The 27,063-nt window shown below is 42.5% G+C and overlaps 1 protein-coding gene across 6 annotated transcripts in view; it reads right to left on the minus strand.

Moving 5' to 3' along the window:
* TRIM33 (tripartite motif containing 33) overlaps positions 1–27,063 on the minus strand; it is a 252,287-nt gene that overhangs the window by 23,799 nt on the left and 201,425 nt on the right. For all 6 annotated transcript variants that reach the window (XM_077481589.1, XM_077481585.1, XM_077481587.1 and 3 more), the window contains 6 exons: positions 23,483–23,615; positions 19,307–19,370; positions 16,339–16,492; positions 7,998–8,353; positions 6,181–6,304; positions 3,998–4,072 (listed from right to left, as the gene is read on the minus strand). In XM_077481589.1, the coding sequence (XP_077337715.1) occupies positions 3,998–4,072; positions 6,181–6,304; positions 7,998–8,353; positions 16,339–16,492; positions 19,307–19,370; positions 23,483–23,615 (906 nt within the window). The remainder of the gene's footprint in view (positions 1–3,997; positions 4,073–6,180; positions 6,305–7,997; positions 8,354–16,338; positions 16,493–19,306; positions 19,371–23,482; positions 23,616–27,063) is intronic.

Below are 27,063 nucleotides of genomic sequence, written 5' to 3' on the forward strand. Positions count from 1 at the left end.
TTGGGGAATATCAAATTTCATGAAACTATGTTTGATCATGTCGGTGGTCAGGCTCAATGGTGGGGTCATTTTTTCATATCTAACATATGGGTCAAATTACAATTATACTTTTTTAAAACATTGCTAGTGGTGTATTGGACCAAGGGCTATACATATATGGTCTATAAATCATTGCAAGTAATTACTCGTTTTGAAAACCTTTTTTTTGTTTTCTCATCGCTTTTTATTAGAAACTACTGGCAGTTCCACCTTTAAGTTTATACGCACTGTCAATAAAAGCCAATATAGTCTTCTCTAAGCTTGAAGTTATTGCAGCTGCCAACGACTCAGTCAAGCATTTATGGGGAGTCTTCATTAGATATTTTAACTGAAGGCTTAGAAGTTGCTATGGCTGCAGGCAAATCAAGTGATTCTGCAGGAGAAGGGGTTAAGGTACACCTATGTTCCCTTTTGTTTACGGTTCGCAATTAAAATTGCACTTTGGGCCATAAAATGTTGCATAACTATATTGAAATCCTCCCGGGTCAAAACCAACAAGAGGACCAAATCTGATGAAACGAAGGAATCCAAGGAATCTAAGGACTCAATTTGGGGGGATTGGTTAACGTTCCAAGGTGTTTCAAAGGGAACACTGAAGACCTCTCCCAGAACCAATGTTAAAACAGAGTCCGAGACCCAATTAAGCACAACAGCACCTCTTGAGTTTGGGATCAGGCATGTGGCACCTGAATTGAGAATAACTTCACTTTAATATAAGGAAAAAATGTAAACACTTAGGAACCAATTGCTTGAAACAGGGGAGGTTAAAATGAGCAGAGGTGGCCAGGTCACTGTAGGCACCATAGAGGATTGCCCAAAGTTAAACTGTCTTTTGCTTTGCTGAATGGCGGGAAATGAGTATTGAGAGTGCACAAATACTGATGCAGCACTTAATTCCTCAGCAACAAAGTAGCTCCTGTTGCTCAGCCCCCACATGACCAAATAAATGAGCCTTCAGAGACTTCCAGAGGCTCTAGAAATGGATCGATCTCTGTGGCTAACAGTACACAGAGGTCTAGAAAGTGCCACAAGCAGAGCTCAGTGCCCAAAGACACATTCCAAGGAGGCCTAGTAGCAATTGTTAAGTCTAGTGGGGCCTTCCAAATCTAATGCTGAGGATATGGTTATCTAGAAAGCTGCACAAGTCTTAGCACTGGTTCAAGCTGTTTGTAGATAAAGCCTTGTCTGAAGATAAAGAAAATGGCTAGTAAAACAGATAAATCCCAGTAGAGAAAATCTTCCATACTGCAAGGACACTGGCACTTCCAGCATGCCTGCGCTCTCGGCATGAGTTTCCAAATCCTCCTGTAGTATAACTCAATTATTGCTGAATCCTGTGTATATCAATGAACAAGAGCGTGTTTTTTTTAGCAAAATGCTAAAGAACGAAAATGAAAGGAAAACCTCAGTTTAATAATAAAAAAAAAAAAAAAAAAATACAAGCTTGTAGAGGCAAGGGCCCTATCAGAATATGTAAAGCCAGTAAGATCACAAACAAAAATAAAGTTTGGTATGTGTCGACCAACAATTAAAAGGTACAGGCTTTGAGATGGCATATACTGCAGGTCTGCAAATGGGGAGTATAGCTATGGCTGCATCACAGAGCTGCTTAAGATGAGAGGATACTGCAATGGTAAATGGAATGCAGTGTAAAACATAGGTATAGCCTATGTGGGGAATAAAGCATCCTTATGGCACTAAAATGATTGGACATCAGTGATATATGAAAGATGATTGGACTATATGGCAATAGCTGCAAACAGAGTGGGAGTTTGGTGGTTCCAGAATCTGAGCAGAAAGGATTAGTGGAAACGCAATAGGTTACAGAATGAGGAAGGTAAGGGATTTGGAGTGAATATAGGGCGATTAGCATGAATAAGTAGAGAAGGGAAGGGGAAAAAAAAGTGGTGGGGGGGGGGGGGGGGGATTAGGAGGAGAATCTAGGTTTGACAGCCACTACCCGCCTTCCAGGTATTCAGAGGGAGAGGGGTCAAAAAAATTCAGTGTTATGTCATCAGGGGTGCGATGGTATATCAAATGGCTGTAACTTTGGTTAGCTGGAAAACCCAGGTTTTTCTGAATGCATCGAAAAGTGTCAGTCACCATGGCACTGGTTTCTCCAAATCTGGTTTCTCAGTTTATTTAGGTCCGCCATTCTGCAAAGGTGGGGGGAAATTATCTTGGCAGTGTAGTGCGATTTTTAACCAACCAAGATACGACCTGTGTAACCCTTGAACTGCCAGATACCTGCTTAACCCTTGAACTGCTATATTTAATATGCTATGGACTGACTAGCTACCTAATCCCCCAAGTATTGTATGCACTTTTGTATCTGCACTTACAGTTGCCATTACCTCTTTCAGCGTAGAGTGATTTGGCTGAATTTAGCCAGTGGTTGGTCAGTAATTTTTCTGTATGCAGCAGGCGCGTGAAGGGTGCTGTATCAAAGGCATGTTTATGGGTTTTGAGTGTTGCCCAATATTTGTAGAATCATTTATTGGATTGAGTTCTAAAAGGGGCATTACCCCATTTGTACAATACAGAACACACTTCATTACATCCATCCCCCAACATTTATCAGAGACATCTGGAAAAAATGGCAAACTTAAAGAAATGGTACCGGGATACAGTATAGGAAGATGGCAAGCCAGTGAATGCAGAGTTATGTGCTGGGCAATCATCTGCTGGGAAACCTTGGTCCTGTCATTCAAGTGGGAAGTTACTTTTACATCAACTCAAACACATTGTTGCTGACAAAGTACACCCCTTCTTGGAAACTGTATTCCCCGATGCTAATGGCTTCTTTTAAAAAGGGTAATGCACCCTGCCACGCCGCAAAAATGGTTCAAGAATGGTTTGACGAACAAAAATAAGTGATCACTTTGTAAAAGGATCTGCTACTGACGGTTTAGTGCCGAATACCACAGCATACCTTCAGAGGTTTAGTAGTGTCCATACCTTGACTGGTTGGGGCTTTTTGGCACCAAAAGGGGGACCTACTCATTAGGTGGGTGGTCATAAAGTTATGGCTGTTTAGTGTATAATAGGATGCACTAACCATACACCACACAGCAATGACAAAAAGATTTTAAAAATCCATTGGCATGCATATTTTTTTAAAGGCCATTTCCACAAATATTGTGATACAGCTATAGGTGGCTAATGCAGGTTAATGAGAGGACGCAGTACATGTGTTGCTTCTTTTTTGAACTCACATGGCAGAACAGGCGGCCGTGAATTTAGCAATATACAGGTACTGAGAGCAGTAGCAGGTATTATACTGTTATGAGAACTGGGAATTAACACCTGCACCAGAATCTGGTGTTTTTACATTTACATGGCTCAACATGTTTGCTGACATCAGGACATAACATATTTATCACTGACAGTATTGGATCAGAACATAATTCAAATTCCCTTTTATTTTACTTTGTTTTTATGTTCACAATACCTTTCACATTTCGATTTTTTGTTTTCAAAAGTGTGCACAATAAAGTTTACAGTTGCCTCAAGTTGTGTACAGCAATGTTTCTCAACTCCAGTCCTCAAGTACCCCCCACAACAGGTCATGTTTTCAGGCCTTCCAATGTTTTGCACAGCCGATTTGATCAGTTTCACTGGCTTAGTAATTACCACAGCCATTTCATCTGAGGGAAATCCTGAAAACATGACTAGTCAGGGGTACTTGAGGACTGGAGTTGAGAAACATTGGTTTACAGTACCAAAGCTGTTATCCACAAGTACAAACACTTCAAACTAAACTCTGCTGTAGTGGCACTTTGCCATCATCATTTCCGGTTTTCAAACTTATAGTGCCATGGAAACCAATTGCTCTCAACTTTATTCAATACACAGAAAGCAGAGTAGACCAAGCAGTGCCTACAACACTACATACAGAAACAAAATGGCATGCATTTAAAAAAAATAAATAAAAACACTTATTGAAACATTGACTTACAGTTAGTGGGACTGGCTCTTGAAACTCAATGCTCAGTTCATGGCAGTAGAGATACAGGAGAAGTCGTTCACATTTCTAAAAACAAAAAACAAAACCAAACAAAAAATAAAATAAACTTTCAAGGGGAATGAAAACCAAACTATCACATCTATTGTACTGTGTGTGCACTTTTAAAAAGGTTGCATGATTAACTGGACAAGATAAAAAGGCTAATTAAAGCCAAAATGTCAGTACTAGAGATGCCCGTTGTTTGATTTCCTGCCCTGGTGTCACAAGAAGAGGTAAACAAAAAAAAAAACACATTCCCTCTCCAACACACTATTCAAAAGTGAATAGTTCTGACTGTGGATGAATGTTAAAGCATAACTAAACACAATTTTATTCCTTTATTTTCATCTGGTGTTTGGCCAATAGCACATCACCTGTCTTAGGATGGCTACATTCACGCCTCCCACAGTATCTATGGAAGACTAATGTAGCCACCCTTGGACAGCAGCATTGTCAACCAGGGGAGAGAGTAAAGTTAGATGGACTAGTGGATTAAGATGCACTTTACCCAAGTAACTCAAGTTGAAGTCAAATGTCAACAAACGCGTGCTTAGGTAGGTACAAGTTTTATATAAAATGAAGAGTGGAGCATTGTAAGCAATCCCTACAGTGCACATTTTTTTGTCTCAACCCTCTACCACCTTTGCTGGACAGCTTTGCCTGTTAATTGAAACTTCTGGCCAAGTGGCCAGTGGGGATGAGCAGAGGTGTTCAGATTCTAGTCTGAATCCACCTGAGCTATCCCACAGAAAGCTGTCAAGAGGCCACTACCACCCTCCTCCCGCTCCTGCACGTATACACACCCTTTATATGTGTGGTTTCGGGGCAGGAAATGTCTTGGCAATATCTAATTGGCAGGGTGTGGTGACAGCTTTCTGGCAGGATAGCTTAGGTGGGTTCAAACTATACCTGAGTGCATCCTTAATCACACGTTACGTTACAGGTGGACTTGGAAAAACAGTCTGCTTGTGCTAATGCTAGTGACAGACTAGCATATGTAATTTTGGCCATTCCATGAATGTGCTTCCACTGTGGAGACACTTATAAATTTGTAGTGTTAGGACTGCAAGCAATGCAGGGTGCTGCGACGAGGCCTTGCAGCTTTCACATGCATTTGCAAACGTGTGCTAACTAAACCCCTGCTTTTAGACAGGTTAATTTGGTTGGTCGGCAGTCTGGTTGGTGAGTTGAGCTATGGAATTATCTGTTTTATATGTATATGCCCTCCATGGGCTCCTCACTGTGAAGGCCAGTTATGGGTGTGGGCAGTGGCCAGTTTGTTACGGGGACACGCTGGGCACCTTTGCTGCCATTGTGCTCTTGCTGGGTGTCCAGTCTGCTCCTGTTCCTTTAAGGGAACTTGGGCAGTCTCCAGGTACCTGTGCCACATCTATCCATTCCATGTATGTGCTTCCACTGTGGAAACACTTAAATTTGTAGTGTTAGGATTGCAAGCAACGCAGGGTGCCATGACAAGGCCTTGCAGCTTTCATATGGGTTGCAAATGTGTGCCAACGAAACCCCTGCTTTTAACAAATGGTTAGACAGGTTAATTTGGTTGGTCAGCAGACTGCTTGGTGAGTTGAGCTATGGAATGGTATTTGTTTTAAATTTTGGCCATAGTTACACTTTAATTCAGCAACCACCTGGTTCTGTTTAAAAATAGAAGCTACAGCTGGAATTTTTGGGTCAACCAGCTACTCTGATCTAATGCAATGTTCTGCCATGCCTAAGTACCTATATGTGGCTGTACTGATTGAATGGATTTAAACTTGCTGACATATCAAGACTGGGGTAAATTTTTTGGCGTCTCCTTGCACCATAGTACATCTGTCTAACGCTAAGTGGGGCCTACAGATGGGTAAGCAAGCTTTGAAAGAGCTCTCCAGCCCCAAGTATTTTCATGCTACACATATACACACACATTCAGTTAGGATAAAAGGTAAAACCCTGATTTCATTATTTTAGGGTACCTGTTCTTGAAAGGGATTAAGCGCTTTTCCCAAGAGCCCCTAATATTCTTCAACTATTTTTAACAGGTGGAAGAAAACTTGTCTAACTGTATCCTGAGAAAAGAAAATGGGTTTAAGTGGAATACTGTATATGCTGTATAAATTGCACAACTTTACACGTACCATTTGGTCCAAAAGATTTAAACCTTGTACAGTCTTCCCTTTTTTACTGTGCTGTGAATTGTCACAATCATATTCAACCTCTGGCTTGTTCAGATCTCTGCAAAATGTGCAGATCCACTCACCACTAATGATAAAAAAAAGAAATAGACATTTTTTGTAGAAGAAACCTTTGTAATGCATTTTTTTTTAAACAGTGTGCTGATTGCAGTATAATTATATTAGAAATATAGATTCTTTAATGTTGTTCTTATTTCATAAATGTAAACATTTAAATATAATGAGTTTAAACAGACATAAAATGGTAATTATACATGGCTCACAGTAAGAAGAAAACCCAACATTTCAGATTTTTTTGTACTTCCCATACTTTTTTTCTTAGAGTCCAGCAGGGGGCACAGGTTTTCAGATATAGTGATTGTATGCTACCAACAGGAGGCCTGGATGCTGGCAAACAAAAATCATAGGCCAACCTCTATTTGGCGAACACGAAAATCCAGATACAGTCAAGATTACTAATAAGCAGTCAAACTACGGGATGGGCAACAGTAAATGACAGGACCTCAAGGAATAAAACCGTCTGTGCGTCAGAACCACCTGAAGGACTAGCGCCCAAATCTGAACCGGTTAAGGCCCCTGGCAAGATGAGAAACTGCCACTTAAGGTTCTACCTGATGATCAAGTCCAAGTCAGTGAAGATTACCACCGGAGGGGAATGACTTTATCCAAAGGAAAACTACGACAACCAGTGAGGTGAGAGGCTGTAAAACAGCCCACCAAAACAAGTAGAACATAACTACCCAACGAGAGAAGACAGACCACAAACATGATTGGATATACAGAATACTGTAAGTCCCCAGTAGAACAGGTCTTCAGACCTCAGACAAACTCAGGTTTGCAAAAAATGTTCTTTTAGAGATAGACCAGAGTCAAAGATGGCAACAGATCCCAAACCTCTGTGGGCTGTGTACCTGAATACAGCCAGTTTTAAACTGCTGAATGGACATGGACATCACTGTGGATATAGCCCCACTTGATGGAGCAGAGGAAGACTCCTATGAGGACAAAAATGGGGATACCAGGTTCTAGAATACAGGTGTCGGGTTTTTTTTCTGGGGATATCACACACACCTTCAGAGCCACTAGATGAGAATGGGCAGAGTTCCCTGGTGGCAGTGGGACTGTTCTGGGTCTTAGCCAAGAGAGGTTTCTTCTACACAGGTGGTAATGCAATTAAGCCCAGTATGAGGCAAGCTGACTGATGCCAACAAACCTAACAAGTTGGCGTTGAGGAGGGTGGAGGCCTGGTCACTGTAGGTGGAGAGCAGGGGGGGGGGGGGGGAGCCAGCGTTCTAGGTACTGCTTCAGGTGCAGCAGAATGGAGCTTTCTGTAGGCAAAATGGTGGAAAATAGAGCGTCGCTCCACACCAATAATGAAACTAGCACTATGTCCCTCAACCTTGATCTTTGCTGTGATAAACTAAATAAAATCTTCAGAGATAGGTCACATTTAGACCTCTGTACCAGGAAAGCACTCTACAGATAAAACCAGTACATTCAAGTCTGCAAAACACCACAATGAAGATTGGGAAATATAAGGAAAAAGGTGAGCAACCTCCTAGGACACAAACAAAAAGAAGGCCGACATGCTGGGTAGAGAAGGGGTTATTATGGAGGTTGGTATACATTTTTTGCCAGTTTGCCAGTGTTCATACCTCCTGCTGGGAGCAGTATAACAAGACTATCTGAATTTACACATATACACAGTAGCAGGAAGTGAGACTAAGGGAAAAAAAAAAAAGAATACATTATTGCTATACCTTGGAAAGCTAAGGAGTGTGGGTACATGACACGTTAAGTGAAAGACTTTTGGGCACTTCTCACAACATAAAAGGTCTCCTCCATTTTGGCACACAGCACACCAATCTTCATTTGGATCTTCATCTTTGTTCGTACCATCACCTCCGCTGCCTCCTCGTGGTGATCGATGCATAGAGCTACGAATTGGAGACTTTCCATTGACAAGGGTACCATGCGTTGATTGTCCACAACTTCGGTTTGTGCTGTTCGGTTCAGTCTTTACATGATTTTCTAGATTGGCCAAAGCTTCCAAATCACTTTCAAGGTGCAGGGTGGTAGTGAGTGGAGGAGTCAGACTGCTCTCTGGACTACTCAGCTAGTAAAAATAAAACGGTATACTTTAATCCACTAAACCAAACAGAGCAGTCAACATTCCACTACCTCCTGGACTAATCAAGAACTCAAAGTCATACTTAAAGCATTTGTAACCCCTAAAATGAAAAACCCATATGCTTTCAACTAGGCCTACTGCTTTGCGAGTGTTGCCTGTAAAACTTATATTGAGCAGGTTGCTGAAAAATACCTGGTCATTCTGTTCCCTGAGTTCGTGTTCCAAACTGACCATGCTAGCCATGATGGCAGATATGTCCTAGCGTGGTCAGTTTGCTTACCTGCTAGGCGAAAGTGAAGCCGTACCTAGGCACGGCATCCTTTATGTACTGTAGTCTGTTTAATGCTGCGCCTCCGCCCTGCTCAGACAGCAGAGCCTCATTGCCTAAACTACATTGCACACAGGCTGGAATGTTCTTGCCCTCTGACTGACCTGTCAGCTAGTAAGGATTTTACAGGTAAGCTGTTATAAAAATCCCATTTTCTTTATCGTACATCACGGGACACAGAGCCACAGTAATAACTGTATGGGATGTCCCAGAGCAATGCCACCTGAGGGGAGGGAACACAAAGTAGGGTGCAATCAGACCTGAGAACCTATACTGCTGCCTGCAGCACACTGCGCCTAAAGGTGATATCCTCATGCCTTCTTGCATCCACCTGATAGAATCTGGTGAATATATGGACTGAACACCAGGTTGCGGCCTTGCAGATTTGAGCCACGGAGGCTTGGTGGTGCACTGCCCATGAAACACTAACGGCCGTGGTGGAGTGCGCTTTGACCTGAAAAAAGTGGAATCTTCTTACCTTCAAAACCATTTGGCAATAGTAGATTTCGATGCTGCCTGTCCTTTCCTAGGACCTTCCAGACAACATGAACAAAACATCTGTTTTTCGAATCTGAGCAGTCACCTTCAAATACATCTTGACTGCTCTCACTACATCCAAAGAGTGCAGTGACTTTTCTTCCTTAGAACAGGATTCTGGAAAAAATGAAGGTAAAAATATCCTGGTTTAGGTGAAAACCTGAAACCACCTTTGGCAGAAAGCTAGGATGAGGACGCAATATTGCTCTATCCTTGTGAACAATTATGGCTCTTTACAACTCTTTACAAAAAAGCCGTCAACTCTGATACCGTTCTTGCAGAAGAAATGGCTACCAAACTAGCTTCCTTGTCAAAAGGACCAAAGGAACATGTCGTATTGGTGCAAAAGGCTGTTTCTGTAATGCCAACAGAAATAAATTCAAGTCCCAAGGGTTCAGGGGTACCCTAACCGGTGGATTAAGCAGTGTTAGCCCCTGTATAAAGCCTCCAATCATAAAATGCGAAGCAAGCGGACACTGAAACAATACTGATAAGGCCAAGACCTGGCCCTTGATAGCGTTCAAAGCCAGTTTCATTTCTAGCACCATTTGCAGAAAAGCAATAATTCTACCTATGGCATACTTCCTAGGATGGCAACCACTGGATTCAAACCAAGAAACATATGCCTTCCAGACTCTATAATAAATGACTCTGGAAGCTGGCTTCCTTGCATTAATCAAGGTAGGTATCACTGAACCTGAAAGCCCACGATTACCTAGAACGTGGGTTTCAATAGCCAAACCATTAAACTTAGTGTTTGTAAAGTTGGATGGAACACTGACCCCTGCAATAGCAGGTCTGGACGTGGTGGTAGGGGGGCTTATGGGGACGATATCACCATCTTTACTATTTCTGCATACCAAGATCTTCTGGGCCACAAGAACTACCGACTTTCTTTTTTGCTTGATCCTGCAAAGTGGTCGAGGTAGCAGCAGAATAGAAGAGAATGCATAAATCAGTGAGAATTGATCCCACGGGGTCACCAACGCATCTGTTCCACATGCGAGTGGATCCCTAGTTCTTGACACAAAGTTGTCGGCTTTGTTGTTGAACCTGGATGCAAACAGATCTACATCCGGGATCCCCCATCTTTGGCATATAGCCAGCAAGAGGTCACGTGAAGGGACCATTCTCCCGTGAACAACTGCTAGCGACTTAAATAGTCTGCTTGCCAGTTCTCTACCCATGGAATGAAGATTGCCGAAATGCACGGGACGTTTTTCTGCCCAGGTTAGGATATGGTTTACCTCTCCCTAGGCTGCCTGTCTACTGGTGCCCCTTGGTGGATTGATACAAGTTACTGCTGTGGCATTGTCGGATTGAACCCTGACAGGAGAATTCTGCAACCTGAATGTCCACGGCTAGACACACCGCCCAAATTTCTAGAATGTTGATGGGCAAGGTCCTTTCAGGTCTGGACCATTTCTCTTGGACAGATGCTTTTTCCAGGACTGCTACCCAACCTGAAAGGCTGGTATCTGTTACCACCTTCCAGGTAACCGGTTAGAAGGGTTACCCCTTCTGCAGATTCTTGGATATCCTCCAACTGAGGCTCTGGCGCACTTTTGGCGACAAACGCATTGGAAAGTCTAGTGCCGAATCTTCTTGTTCCAGGCCGATAGGATATTGTTTTGCAGCAGTCTTGAATGAAACTGCACAGGGAACTGCTTAGAATGAAGCCATCATCTTTCCCCAACAACCTCATACAAAGGCGAATGGAAGGACCCTTCTTTGCCCTGACCCCTTGGACCAGCTCCTTTATTGCACAGATTTTTGCCTGGGGTAAAAACTCCTTCGGGTTGTATCTATAACCAGACCCAAGCACTTTAATCTTCTTACTGGCTTTAAAGAAGATTTCTCTAGGTTGATGACCCAACCTAGGTATTCCAGTTAGTCGACTGTGGTAACCACGTTTTGGTCAAAGCGGACTACCGGTCTATTAAGAGCAGGTTGCCCAGGTATGCCATTGTTACACCTTGAGTCCTTCTGGCCAGGGAAAGGGCCAGAAGTTTTGTAAACACCTGAGGTGCAGTAGATAGACCGAAAGGCAAGGCTACAAACTTAAAATGAAGTACTACTTCGAAGAGCAGATACTCCTGGTAAGCGGGGGAAAATAGGTACATGCAGGTATGCATCCTTGATGTCGATTGATGGCAGAAGCTCTCCCCCTTGTAGGCTGGAGACTACAGATCGTATTGATTCCATTCGAAGAGCAAATCTTCAGGAATCAATTTAGATCTTTGAGATCTAGAATAGGCTTGACATCCCCATTTGGTTTTGATACTGTGAAAAGGTTTGAATCAAACCCTGACCCCCCCCTGCTCTTCCACAGGAACCACCCTGATGACCTTTTGTGACAAAAGTCAGTCTAGAAAGACTTTCTTCTCCGGATCTTTGGGGATATTTGACCTGAGGAAGCGAGGAGACGAACTCTCGGAACTCTAGTTTGTAACAGAGCTATTGTGGAGACCACCCATGTGTCCCGAAATTCTTCCTGCCAGACCTTTGAGAAATGCAGAAGTCTTCCCCCCACTCAGAGGCTTTAGCGTTCCGTCTTGCGGGCTTCCTCCCCCAGGGGTTTTTTTGTCCCTGGGGTTGACCCTGAAGTTTACCTCATGAACCTGATGGTGGAAGCCATTGCGACTGCCTGGAGGCTGATGCCCCAGGCACTGGAGAAAGAGCCTGTTTAAATGAGGGATGTGTACTCTCTTAACTGGCAAAAGGGTACTTTCCCAATTGATATTTTTTGTCCAAATCCTCCCCAAACAGCTTTTCACTGTGAGGCTTCTTGCATGGCGCTTTGGCTGACCAACCTTTTAACCATAAGATTCTATGCATATGTACCAACCCAAGTGTAAGGTGAGAGGTTTGAAGAATAGAATCTCTGAGTCAATTGCAAAGCACAAGGATGCTGGCAGCTCAGCTAATTCCTGGGCCTGCTGTTCAGGGAACACCTTGAGCACCTGTTTCAAGTGTTTTATCAAGGATTGACATACCCCAATTGCCGCCACTGCAGGTTGAGCCACTGAACCTGTCAGGGAGAAAATGTTTACCAGGAATTACAATTTTTTATATCAGTTGGATCCCTAAGCATTTGCGCATTGTCAACTGGACAAGTCAAACTTTTATTCAGAGGATATAGCAGCGTCAGTTTCTGGTATAGTACACAGCTTAGTGAATTTTTCCTCCATAGAATAAAGTGTTAAAGCCTTCTTAGGAGGAAAAAAGTGCTTATCTAGGCGATTCTACTCAGAATACATAAGCTTTTCTAGTAATGAATGGACAGGAAAGGCACGCAAGGCTTGCGGGGGTTTTGGCGAACCCAAACAGGAAGTGGGCTCTTCAAGCGACTGTTAAGGGTAGCTTAAATGTGGCATGGACCATTTCAGTAAGAGATTGAACCAGCAAATTCTCAGCATGTGAAGCTGAAGGTGGTCCTTCCCCACGTCATTCCTCGGAAGAGGAATCATCAGCCTGTTCACAGTCCCCTGAGGGGTATTCATCTTCCCCCTCCCGCAGTTGATCCGTTTGAGGATCCTGGGTGGAAGAAGGGGACCTAATGCGTTTTCTTCCACTTTGTGAAGACGTGAGTAAAGCCACTAATCTTTCCTCTAACCCACTCGTAGCTGAGGAGAAAACCTGCTCAGTTATATAGACAGGGGCTGAAGCGTCGGAAGCAATTGCAGCCCCTGATGGCTGCACTGACCAGCCTCCTTGGTACAGCATGGTGTTGCAGAGGGAGGGTCCTTAATCTTTGCGGCATTTGAACCACCTCCTCTGGTCATGGTGCCGAACACAAATTCAGAGGTACCACCAAAAGAATGCACCCATTGCTGAGCAATAGTCCAGCAACTGGCGCCTATTAAGCTCAGCCTGATGCTTAAAGTAAATGTGCTTGGGAATGCCTGTTTCACTCACATGCCACCCCCATCTGCTCTGTGTCCCTCCTGGCTGTGTGCAACTAAGCCCCGCCCCCTTCCTCCAATCACCCATCGCGCTCCCCTCCCTCATCTGTTATAAAATAGAGCGTTTTCCTGCGCAAGCGGGCTCCAATCCTGACCGCATGGAGGAGGGCTGAGGAAGGAGGAGAGCTGTCGATGGGAAACCCTGGTGATGGCGGCAGGAGCGGCATGGCATACCGCCGTCTGATGCCATGCTCCAACTGCCTGGAGGAAGCTATCCAGGTGGGGGGATATTCCTAGGAGGGGAAAACACCCCTTTTTCCACGACTTTGCCTGGGGTGGAGGAAGCATGCAGCTTGTACACAGAGGCGAGACTGACAAGCATTGAACAGGTACATGCTCTTGACAGCCCACGGTGGTGACTATAGACATAGCAACATTTACTTTAAAGGAGAAAACCCTCAAGAAATCTCCCTTACCTTATACAGCTGCAGGGTTCTGCGGTAACAGACACAATCTTCAGCTCTCACGGTGGGCTCCGTTTATAAAACCCTCAGGGACTGTGGCCCCCTTTTTTAATTGGGAGATTCACAGCCCTGGGCCTGTAAAAACCACCCCACCAGGAACATGGCTGAAAAAAACAAAACAAACACTGGATCCCGGGGACTAGCTCTCTAAAAAGAGAAGTGTTACAGGCAAAATCTTGCTTCTTCAGATAAATCGGCCTGGAAAAGACACTTTGAATGGATCCGGTTGCATGGCTTGCCCCAGTGAGGAATATTCCAGCGGAGCTCAGCACAGCACATCTTTACTCATGACCAACCCCCCAAGACACTGGCGAAAAAACTGAGGTACTCCCGGTAAGGGGAGGGGTTATATGGGGAATTGAACTTCCTGTTTCGGGTGTGCCAGTGTCCACCACCTGAATGTCCCATATAACCCATACAGTTACTACTGTGGCCCACGATGTACGAAAAAGAAATTCTGATTTCCATGGAGTATTTCAACATGCAAACAAGCTGCACAAAACTACAAGGCAGACAAGAAAAAAAAAAAAAAAAAAAAAAAAAAAAAAAAGGTGCTAATGTAACAATTTTAGAACTCCTCCACAAGTAAAAATGATTTTAAAGCCCAACTACAGGTACAAGCAATAAAAAATGGCCCTGGCAGTGGGCCCTTCCACACAAGTTTTAAACACACATTAAGTCTAGAGGTAGAGGATTGTAATAATTGCCATATTCATTACTTACGCAACCTTTCTCCATTCTGTGGGACCTGTCTGCCAAAGCCTTTTTTCTAAGGTACTCCAGCCAGCAGTCATACTCTGATGTCACATACAATGCAGGCCTAACAGCCCTTCAACGTACATGACATGGAGTGCCTTCCCACAACCCGCAGTGTTGCAGAGAAAAAAGCGCTGGTGGCCACGGCATAAGGTGGACAGTAAGTACTACAGTCTTTTCCTCAACAGCTTAAACTTAATAAGCATTTAAACCTTTGCAGTGCTGCACCAAAGTTCACCTTTAAGTTCTAACCATTAGGAATGTTATATAGGTCACCATCAGGCGTTGTGCACATGGCATAAAAAAAAAAAAATGCTGCTTTCACAGGTGTACATTTTTTTTTTAAGCCTCTAAATGCAGTTCTGTGTAGGGATGCACCGAATGGGTTTTCTGGTGCCGAAACCGATACGGAAAATGAAAAATACACTAGGCCGAAAACTGAAACCGATACCGAAAATGACTGTTTTTAAAAAATATTTTTATACAGGAGATGGTCAGAGACTGGCGGCATTGGTACAGGAGGTGGTCTGAGACTGGCGACATGATAAAAGAGATAAGTGTGTTGTCCCCTGTGCAGCCAGTGTGTTGTCCCCTTGGCAGCCCGTGTGTTGTCCCCTTGGCAGCCCGTGTGTTGTCCCCTTGGCAGCCCGTGTGTTGTCCCCTTGGCAGCCCGTGTGTTGTCCCCTTGGCAGCCCGTGTGTTGTCCCCTTGGCAGCCCGTGTGTTGTCCCCTTGGCAGCCCGTGTGTTGTCCCCTTGGCAGCCCGTGTGTTGTCCCCTTGGCAGCCCGTGTGTTGTCCCCTTGGCAGCCCGTGTGTTGTCCCCTGTGCAGCCAGTGATGCGGCAAAGAGAGAGGCGAGCCGCCTCCGCCGTCTGGTTCAGTAGAGCGCCGGGAACATCACAGCTTTAATTTCAATAGCTGTGTGTTGCCCTGTCGCGCGCCGTCGCATACAGCCCCTCCCCCTTGTCTAGCCTATGTGGCCATGGACATCAGGTGTTTAGATTTGTGTTTAAAATGTTACTAAACCCAGGAATATGAAAATGGTTCACAGCCCCCCCCCCCCCAGCTTATCAATCTTTTTACATTAAAATACTGCCACTATATACCTTTTTTGGATGATCTGTATACCACGGTTACATGATAAACTGCACAGTTTCTCCATTGCTGAGACTTCAGGGAGATTTCCACTACAGCCTGTATACATGCCCACATGTGTGATGTCAATATCATGTGACCTGGCTTGCTCTGAGAACAAATGTTCTCTCCAGTATAAAAAAAAAAAACACAACTAAGCATGAGCAGGTTGGCTACCCTGCCTGTTTTAGCTGGCCTTTCCCAGATAGTGCAGGAGGGAAGGATCTGTGCATATAGGATAAAACAGCCTTTTCACACAATGCAGAGAAAGGATTGACCCCTCAACTCCCACAGTGAGTATAACAAGCATGCTATGCTGCATATACAGATTTTACTTTTGTGGGTATAGTAACTCTTTAAAGAGCAGGGTTTAGAGGTATAAAAAACCCACACATGCATGAGCAGACATGTATTCCAATGTTCAGAATAAATTGAAATTCTAGCCAGTAGAATGCATTTAAGCTTAATGTCACAGAGGCATAAACACGCGTACACAGGGAACATTAGAGGAATTTTTTGTGTCATGTTCTGGCAGAAAAAAAAAAACAGCATTATTGCAGCATAAATACATACTCCTGTGTGTGAGGCCTTATGGATTTATAGGGTTCTAAAATTCTGACATTTAATAATGAAAAAAAAGGTACAATTATTTGAATATAGTATTTTGCAAAAGTCTTGCGTAGCCATCTAACTCAAATAAGTGAAGGGAACACATAATAGAAATATATACAGACACACACAATGTAGAAAATTTTAAAGAAAATGTTACATTAATACATATGCTTACCATGCATGCACTTCTTCTCCCATCTTCAGACTTCTCTTGCTTAACGGTTCCTGAGAAACTACACACATCTCCTTCTGTTCCGGGCTCTTGCTTCACCTTGACTGGATCTGATTTGAAAGCATTTCTATCAACTGCTCTACCACTTGATCCGCAACTGTAAATTTAATCAATAAGAGTCTTTAAAATCTATATTGACATTACCATATTTGAAGAGTTCTTACTAAAGCAACCTGCTACATAACCACATAAAAGTGTTCAACAAAGCAACATTTGCAAAACTCACATCTTAGCAATATCAATAGCACCAAAATCTCTGAATAAAAAAATAAACTTATAATCCTATTACAATTATCAGCCATTCTTTAAATTGGATTTTCTATACATTTTATCATTATTAGAAACGCACTTTAAAATTGGAAATAAAAAAAAAAATTTGAAAATTCTCAACACTAGTGCTGGGTGGTAGGGAAAATATACCCAAAATTACTTTTGTGACAAAGACAGTTAGACTGCTTTCACACTGAGCCGCTTTACAGGGGCTACAATGCTAAAGAGCTTCTCCCGTCACTCCAGTGAGTGCTTTCACACTGGAGCGGTGCGCTTGCAGGACGGTAAAAAAAGTCCTGCAAACAGCATCTCTGCGTTGGCGCTTTAAGGGCGGGTTTAACCCTTTTTCAGCCGCTAGTGGGGGTTGAAAGCACCCCGATAGCGGCCGAATAGCACCATTAAAAATGACAGTAAAGTGCCGCTAAAAATAGTGGTCCTTTACTGTTGCCTCTGTGTGAAAGCACCCCCAAAGAGAACTGTGCTAACAACTAGCCTAAAAGACTAAGTCAAGTAACTAGTTGTGAGGGGATACATAGCCTACCAGCCTTGAAGTTATGGTTTGACACCTTACCTCTAAAAGCTGCAATGTGACAAGAGACAAGAAAGCTAAACCAAAGGCTTGTCTCCAGGCTGTCAATACGTGCAAACAGCAAACTGGTTGGGTTCCAATAGACCATAATGCGAGTGGGGAAAAAACAAAGCTATATTTTCGAATGAGCAGGTTTGTATAGCAGCCTTCAATGGAAACACTTCCCGTGCTAGCTTTACCATACCATTAACTTCTTGCCAAATACGTAATGTATTTGTGGAAGTTAGGTTTTTAAACCACACAGAGTCCTGAGGCTTCCATGCTGAGAGATCACTCAATGCAAGCTCTCAGCAGAATGACCGAGCTGTCACAGATGGCTACCTGTCTCTGGTTATGATTGGCTGTTGGGCTGCCGATCAGGTGATTACTATGAAAGCCAATTAAATGATTGAAAGTTCATGCCGCCCCAATGCCACCCCAAGATAAAGACCCAGTTGAAGGTTTGTCGAGAGGGAGGTGGGAAGGGGTTAACCACTTCAGCCCCGGACCATTTTGCTGGTCAAAGACCAGACCACTTTTTGCGATTCGGCACTGCGTTACTTTAACTGACAATTGCGCAGTCGTGCGACGACTTCCAAACAAAATTTAAATTTTTTTCCCACAAATAGAGCTTTCTTTTGGTGGTATTTGATCACCCCTGCGGTTTTTATTTTTTGCGCTATAAACAAAAATAGAGCGACACTTTTGAAAAAAAAAGCATTTTTTACTTTTTGTTATAATAAATATCCCCGAAAAATATATAAAAACCTTTTTTCCCTCAGTTTAGGCCGATACGTATTCTTCTACATATTTGTGGTAAAAAAAAAAAAAAAAAAAAAAAAAATCACAATAAGCGATTGAATGGTTTGCGCAAAAGTTATAGCATTTACAAAATAGGGGATAGTTTTATGGCACATATATATATATATATATATATATATATATATATATATATATATATATATTTTTTTAACTAGTAATGGCAGCGATCAGCGATTGTTATTGTGACTGTGACATTATGGCGGACACATCGGATATTTGACACATTTTTGTGACCATTGTCATTTATACAGCAATCACTGCTATATAAATGCAGTGATTCCTGTGTAAATGACACTTGGCAGTGAAGGGGTTAACCAGTGAGTGGCAGTGTAGGGGTTAAGTGTTCCTAGGGGTGTGTTACTAACTGTTGGGGGCTGGGCTTTAATTTAGTGAACACTGATCCCTGCTCCAATCACATGGAGCAGAGATCAGCGTCACTAGTTGCTAGGCAGAACGGGGAAATGCTGTTTACAACGGCATTTCCTCATTCAGCCGCCCCGTGAGACGATCGCGGGTATGCCTGCGGCGATCGAGTCCGCGGGACCCCCGACCGGACTCACAGGGGTCCCGACCGGCTTGCTATGGCAGGGCGGCATTAAAGATTGGACGTACCTGTACGCCAATATGCCTGCCCGTGCCATTCTGCATACGTACATCGGCGTGCGCTGGTTGGGAACCGGCTAAAGAACTGTGTTCTGTGCATCTAAACCAACCAAAAAAGCCAAATAAACTTTTAGAAATTGAAGACCCCCCCCCCCCCCCCTCAAAAAAAAAAAAAAAACTATGGTGCTCCCATACAGTAATGAAATCATAAAGTACAACAAGAAATAGCAGCGATTGTTCAGCAAGTAATTGCATCCCTAATGCACAAAGGCCCAGAGAAAACACATCTCCGGCTTCAGAAAATAAGAAATTCTGCTAGGTTACATGACATTAATACGGTGAACATTTCGGATCAATTTCTGGGACCTGCAGCCTTTTAATGCACCATTGCAATGTAAGCGTTTCTTCTAAATCACATTGGGGTGACCCAAATGACAAAAATACAAGAATAGCCTGCAGATTCCAGAAGTCAACTGCATCAGGATGTTCAATTTAAGAATAGCAGAACATTCAGCTTCCTTCTCTTTTTTTATACCACCATATTGCAGCCTCAGGCCTTGTGCAGGGTTTCAGTTCATCTTCACATTACTGCCTTTTGTATGGATTATAGAAAGGTTAGGGACTAGGATGAGAAATATGCACACTCACCTTCCCCTACTACCAGTGCTTGATGTACTGGGTGGCCTCACTGGTGTATGTGAATTAGATAAACCTAAAAAAGATAGATACCACACCTGTTATAGCATGCGGCTCTTGTTTATGTAACGATACAAAAAAAGCAGAAACTATTTCCTTTCATTTAAATGTAGAGCTAAACATTTGTCAAAAAAAAAAAAAAAAACACAATCTATATTGTAGACCTGATTAAAATACAAAAAGGTTTGCCATGTGTTTTTACATTCATTTTTATCATCTTTTTTGGAACATTCAGCATTGCATATTTCCATGGTTATGGTCGGCAGATTCCAGTTGTTGTGCCTGCCAACAACCATTGCAATGTCCTTTGTGGTGGCATTGGCAGAATGATACTACACTTCCAGTTATGCTTTGCTGTGCCACAGTGAAGATTAGGTACAATTCTGGGGCTACTATGGCTGAATGAACATGCACATTGTGTATCTACAAGTCTGCCTGTAGTTCAGATCAGTAGTGCACGCCATAGAAATGATGGTCCTGCAATAAGATCTTGGGAGCAAGCACTTTAGCCATATGACAGAATGTTATGGAAAAAGTGCTTTCTGGTGGGATTAAAAGATAAAACTGCAGACATTATGCAAGAAAATTTTAAAAAGGTGGCCCAAAAGGACTTAACAAGGGAGGCACACTCATGTTCATTTTAGAATTGGACTCTAGATCGACGAGATAAGACACTGTACAAGTGTAATGATCACAATACTCCATATTTGAGAGATTACACACAATCTAATTATACACATTTAGCAGCACATGTCAAAATACAGGAATTTTACTAAAGGACAAAGATAAAAAGCCCTAACCAAGAACATATCAAGACATGCACTTAAAGCAATTTATATAAAGTTCTCTGAAACCATGCATTGGTTAGTACGTGATCAGTAGAGTACCCTTTTAGGAGAAGCCTAGGTATCCTCTGGAGCCTTAACTGTTCTCGCTGCACTGCTTGGGCCAGGTTTACTCCAATCAGAAGTGGTTTCAGTGGTTTAACATGTGAATTTTGACAGTTGTGGGGAAAATGGACTGCGGTATTGGTACATTGCTTTCATGTCCTGACAGCAGAACTGCACAATCCTATAAACCAGATTCTGGACTCTTTTACCTGGTGGAGCACAATACCTTCAGCCAAGTTTCTCCTGTCGACTTGTTGCCATTAATAGATCTATTTCACTTGGGCAGCACTTTACCATTTCCTGAAAATGTGTGTAGACATCTGGTTAAGGAGGCGATACTGCTGCCTCCTGCACGTCTTTGGACCTCCAGTGGGATTTTGTTTCTTTCTAAATGGAGATTTTACATTGAACTACTGAGTAGCATCCACTTGAGCCACGTTTGGTATGCGGTTGCAGTGTGGCCCATAAACATCAATTGGCGAGCATGCTGAGATATAATTGCCTCACTGTGTACAATTTGGAGGCGCACGGTCAGGGGGTGGTAAAGATGTAGATCAACTGCCTGTTTTTACCGCTCCTTCTCTGCCATTATGAACTAAGCCTTAGGGAGAAGGAGAGGGAGACAGATTGTTCACATCCAGGCCTTCAAACATAAGTTAACCTTTGGGGGGGGGGGGGGGGGGAAAGAAAGGAAATATGATTTTCCCAAGGAAGCTGCAGAGCATTGCATCTGCAATCAGCAGACTGCAGGTGCAATGGCAGGCTCTTGCAGACTCTCAGGGTGGCTGTCTGCCCATACCTCCGATATGGGCAGGTAGTTACTTGAGAGCAGAAACATCATTGAACTACAAGACAGCTCACCTATACCCTTGTAGCTCAATGAAACCTACAAAGCCATCAGCTGCAATGGTTGTTGGTATTTGCAGTCTATTTATTCACAGAAATCGGTAAAAGAATGATGCATCTGTGGGGGAAGAGCTCAGCACGATCATACTGTTTTCAAATTGTGAGCAGGGGGATCGAGGGGATGTGCTGAATATGTTACACGACAAACTTAAATATAGGTGCAACATGCTCAGAAAGCGGACTTTAGCCTTTAACCACTAGCTGACCAGCCGCCATTCTACAGCGGCAAGTCAACTCTCCTGCACAAATCGCTGTAGCTGTACATCGGGCCTTTAAATAGCTATAGCAGGCGGGGGACCTGATGCACGTGGCCACAATGTCTGCCTGGCACACGTGATTGCGGGAACGAGAGCCAGAACAGGGATGTGTCGGGAGAGGAGACCCAGATCATCTGTTCCTACAAGATAGGAACAGCGATCTGGCTCCTACTTTAGGCAGTCACATCCCCCCAGTTAGAAACTTACGATCGCCGCCATTACTAATAAAAATATGCCATAAATATATCTTTTAGTTTGTAGACGCTAACTTTTGCACAAACCAATCAATATATGCTCATTGCAATTTTTTTTAAACTAAAATATGTAGGAAACATCAGCCCAAAGTGAGGAAGAAATTTTTTTCAATATTTTTTGGGGGGATATAGCAAAACAAAAAAAAAATAGTTTTTTCCTTCAAAATTGATGCTTATTTGTATATAGTGCAAAAAATAAAAACCACAGGAGGTGATCAAATACCACCAAAAGAAAGCTCTATTTATGGGGAAATAAATGACATCAATTGTGTTTGGGTACAGCGTCGCACGACTGCACAATTGTCAGTTAAAGCGACCCAGTGCGGTATCGCAAAAAATGGCCTGGTCATTAAGGGGGCAAATCCTTCCAGGGCTGAAGTAGCTACTATTGTGCTAATTTAATGTGAAATGAAGACAGTGGCTGTTTATTGAATGCTTTCCACAGATAAAATAAAGTTGTCTTGTTTTTTTAAAGCGGAACTTCTAAAAATCCTTACTCACTGCAGCAGTGACATAACACACTGGCAGCTGTCTTCTCTCTTTGCTACCTTTGGGTGGCCTGGTTTTTGGCCTATTGACCTGGCAATGTGGGCTGACATTAGCCTGCGCGCATGTGCATGGGAGTCAGTCATTATAGCACGTGACTTTGCGTGGAATGCACACTGAGCTTCATGCAATGGAAGCCTGCGAGCAGGCAGGCAAGAGTGCGTTACTACAAAAGAGACATAGCATGTCTCTTCTGCAGTAAAGAGCTGCTTGCTCGCAGATTTTGACAAGTTAAGCTTAGTTTAACTAAATTCTGTTTCTGCATCATGCAAAAGCTTGGACATTCCAATCACACCATGAAAGAACATTATACCAAGGCAAATGGAACTGATTGATAGGTGCCTAAAGTGTGAAATGTTTGAATGGTCTGCCCGATTCGAGTAATGGGATAGCTGTGACTGTACCTGACTGCTGAGAAGAAATGCAATTACACATAAGGAATGATCATGATCAGTTGCCTGCCTATCAGTACCTTCAGTAACCAGGGATTGCCATCACCCCATTTGATATTTATGGTAAAGTAGAAGAACCAAAATCCCTAAAAATGATACGTAGAAGGAAAATATTCTCCAAGCGTATAATGCTTTGGAGAAGCAGTATTTTCTGATTACAAATACAGGCTGTACTTTCTGCTTGGTAATATAGCACAAAGATCCTGCCTTCCATGTCTAGTCGATCTCACATGTATTGATAAAGTTATTTCAGTATTCAAAGTAGTCATTCAGCAAAAAAGGTCTAACAAACAGAAGGAAATTTTACAAATGTGTAGCCATAGCCATAACTATAGCAAAGTCAATACTCAGAAAATTAAAAAAAAAAAATCTTCAAATGAAAGATGAGATTTCCTCAATTAATGAAGAAAGCAGGTAAATTGAACACAGTCAACTACCTTGCAGAAAAAAAAAAAAAAAAAAAAAAAAAAAACACACAATATTTGCAAAGACTACCATCAGGAATGCCATTTCATGTATATATTTCCTTTTAAAGAGCCGCACATCTAAGATCATATGACCAAGTAAAGTGAGAAATTTAGAGATTAAAAAGCTAGAAGAGTTCAGTTGTAGAGAACAAAACTAGCAAAGTGTTTGTGCTTTGTAAATAGCAACAAAAAAGTAATTTCTGCAATTCTGCATTCTACCGAGTCACTCTACAAGTTTCATAATCCAGGATGGGCAGAAGAGGACTAAGGTTTATGGCTGCTACGAAGGAACAGTATAATTACTGCCAGTGAAAGAAAAAGGGGCAGTGCAGGAAATAAATCGATAATAAATTTACCTGTTGAACCAGGCGACATTGCAGATGGTCCGGGTGAAGGGTTCATGGTGCTTGTTGGCTGCGGAAGTGAATGCCCAATTGAAATGTACCTGCTTAATATATTGTCTAAATTATTTGATCCAGCATCTTCCAGCTACAAGAGAAGGAACAACCAACATTAAAGAGGAACTGCAGTCTGCTCACATAATTTGTAATAAAAACATCTTTGCCACTCTGAAGCTTCCCTCCAACCACTTTGCATATTTTATTAGTACTATGATTCTGTAATTGCCAAATATGCTGCAGAAATGGCTTTCCACCAAGTCTGGCTGCATCCATTTTAACTGTGGGTAGCTGAAGCTGCTGCCTGTTCACTTCCTGGATTTACACACAGAGGCACACTCCTAGCTCTGCAGCTCTCATTGGCCCTCATAACTCATCCACCTCCCTTCCTGGCAAACTCTCTGCCAGGAAGGGGGGAGAGAGAGCACTCAGTGTATGATGCCATAAGCCTAGGCTTTTTACTAGACCAGAAGGAAGTTGGCGGTATAAGGTATTTACCTGCAGAAAAAAAAAAAGTTTTACTATCCAAAATGAAAACAAGGGCAGAAGATTTAATAGATGGAAAGTTGAAAAAATTAAAGTGGTTGTAAACTCTCCATCACAACTTTATCCCATGTAAATCAGCATAAACACCCTAATAAACACTGCTTGTATATATCTCCTTACTTGCTTAGTATTGTTATCCGTTTTGCTCTTTAGAATGATGACACTGGAGCATGCTCACAGGTCCCCTGATTTAAGGCACACTGTGTGCTCGTCTATTAGGACTCCTTGCTGCAGCACAACACTCAAATTCCACGAGACTGCAGAATCATTCAGAGCTTCCTCCTACACCCCAGTGATATCACATGGAGTGTAAACCTGGGCACTGGACTGCATATTGTAGCCTTATCATCTGAAGCTGATAAGACTGACACAGGCAAACACTAGATAATCAGCACAAGTAAATACTATGAAACAAAACAAGTCGGCTATGAACAGGGAAGCAGGGTTGCCATAGAAAGCTTGGTTAACAGTACAGGAAGTGCTCCATGTAAGGGCGAAAATGCACTCTACTGTGGACTCAGAAAACAATACCTAAGATGGTGCTGCCTTGCCCCTGGAAACAAGATTTATTATTATTTTTTTTTAAGTTTCTTTAAAAAGTAATATGCGACTTGGGCTAGATTACACTGGCTATAGTTTGAGAATTACTTAATATAATGGACTAAATGAAAAGCAGCATCAGAATGGGAGAGTTTACTTCCTCTTTAAGAGTAGACAGGGGAAAAAAAAAAAAAAAAAAAAAAAAAAGTAGAAGTTTGTATGCATTTTCATACGATAATTCTCTTCTTGCCATCATTGGGTCATTAGTTCAAAGGCCCATAAAAAAGTTCATTCAGACCTACTATTTGAAAGTAATCCCAGATATATTTAGGAGGTTACAATACAGTATGTATGATTTTCCCAAATTAAAACCACATTCAGTGTTAGTTTTTCCACATTGCTTTTTCAAATGTGGCCAAAACACAAATATTTTTGACCATTAGAAAATCAAACATTCAGAAAACAACAATCTTTAAGAAAACACAGTTTAAATCAAACCAAGACATTTTACACACCAGCACTTGAAGCAACAGCTAAGGTCCTAGCATAAAACTGACCACACATTACAGAATATCTTAACAGCTCTATCAGCAACTCTGAAGTACAAGGACCTGCCTGCCTGAATACAACTTAAATTGACAGTTCCAACAGACCCTCACATGACATATTCTAAAGGATATTACATAAAAATGGTACAGTGTCTCATCTAAAAAGTGTAAAGAAAACAGAAAAATCTGGATATCTGCTCCAGTATTTAGCCTATTGCCTATATGTACAAAAATATCCTGATATAGGATACACATTCACTACTACCACCACTGGTAATCAGTGGTAAACTGGTTACAATATACACGAATACAGCTGATTTACAGCACTAGAATCACATACCTCGCTGAAGATGCTATTAAACAATATGTATCTAAAAAATGCAGATATAAAATATAAACAACATACCCTGGCATTAACAGCGCTTAAAATACATCTGACCACAGACGTTTAAAGTGTGAAAAGTGCCAAACATGCACCACATAATATATTATCTAACATATATTTTATACAATATATTAAAGAGGAAGGCAAAATAAAAAACACACCCTGTAAGGCATAATGAGCTAGTATGCATAGCATATTAGCTCATTATGAATAAGTTACCTGAGAACGAAGCCCCCGAAGCGGTCCTCCGTCTTCCTCTTCGCCGCTGCCATGTATCCCGGAGCGACTTCCGTGTCTCGCTGCTCCGGCGCTGTGATTCGCCGTAGACGCGATGACGTCACTCCCGGGCATGCGCGCGGGAGCCGACACGAGTGGCATATCGCCGCGATCTGCGACCTGCCCAGTGTGCCTGCGCGCCGTTGTCTACAGAGCATGCGCCGTAGACAGCGGTGGCTGTCTTCGGGTAAATATCTCCTAAACCGTATAGGTTTAGGAGATATTTCTTGGACCTAAAGGTAAGCCTTAATTTAGGCTTTCCTGTAGGTCAAAGTGGTTTGTAAGGGTTTACAACCACTTTAAAGTCCCAATAAAGGAGTCCATAATGTGAATATAGTGCTCCGTGATTACTCAGAAATGTAGGATTACTTCACAGGCTATACACCATCACCACAAGAAGAAACCTTGTGCTCGAAGTGATCCCCTTTAGTAATGCACTTACCCCAAATGGGTTAACGCTTTAAAAATCCCCAAAGAGTACTGCATATGTCACTGGCATGGACTGGAGTCCTCAGGGCCGGTTCACACTGCGGGCGATGCGAGGCGACACGACTTGCCTCGCCGCAATCTGACAAGTCGCCCCCATTCTGTACAATGGAACCGTTCTGAGAGGAGCGACTCGAGTCGCTCCGACTCAGAAAAAAGGTTCCTGTACTACTTCGGGGCGACTTGCATTGACTTCTATACAGAAGTCATTTGCAAATCGCCGCTGAGGTCGCGGCGAGGCAAGTCGGTGTCGCCTCGCATCGCCCGCAGTGTGAACCGGCCCTCAGGGACTTTATTATACAATATATATTTTATATAATTGTGTGGTGCATGCTTGTCATATCTGGCACTTTTCGCACTTTAAACGTCTGTGGTCAGATGTATTTTAAGCGCTGTTAATGCCAAGGGAATTTTATCTTTGCATTTTTTTACGCCGATTTTTATAACAGCAGCTATAGTGCATTGACAATTTTCTCTTCCCATTTTGAGTGCTTGTATCAGTACTACATTCGTGTTCCTGATATTCTTTGGATAAATATGTATATTTACAACTATACTGCCAGTATTAGGCAATCTCATACTGGGTTAGTTCAAATCAAACATGCCAAAGAAAAATACTGCTAAAATCAGAAAGTTACACCACAGATATGATAGACAGCATAATGCATCATGTATGCCACAGACTGAGCTTTAATGCATTTCTCTAAGTTTGCATCAGTGGACATAATGTTAAGAAAGGCATCACATTGTCAAACAGG

The sequence above is a fragment of the Lithobates pipiens genome, unplaced genomic scaffold, assembly GCF_037356315.1.
Source record: "Lithobates pipiens isolate NorthernLeopardFrog02 unplaced genomic scaffold, aLitPip1_a1.2 Scaffold_16, whole genome shotgun sequence".
In the NCBI taxonomy this organism is placed as follows: domain Eukaryota; kingdom Metazoa; phylum Chordata; class Amphibia; order Anura; family Ranidae; genus Lithobates; species Lithobates pipiens.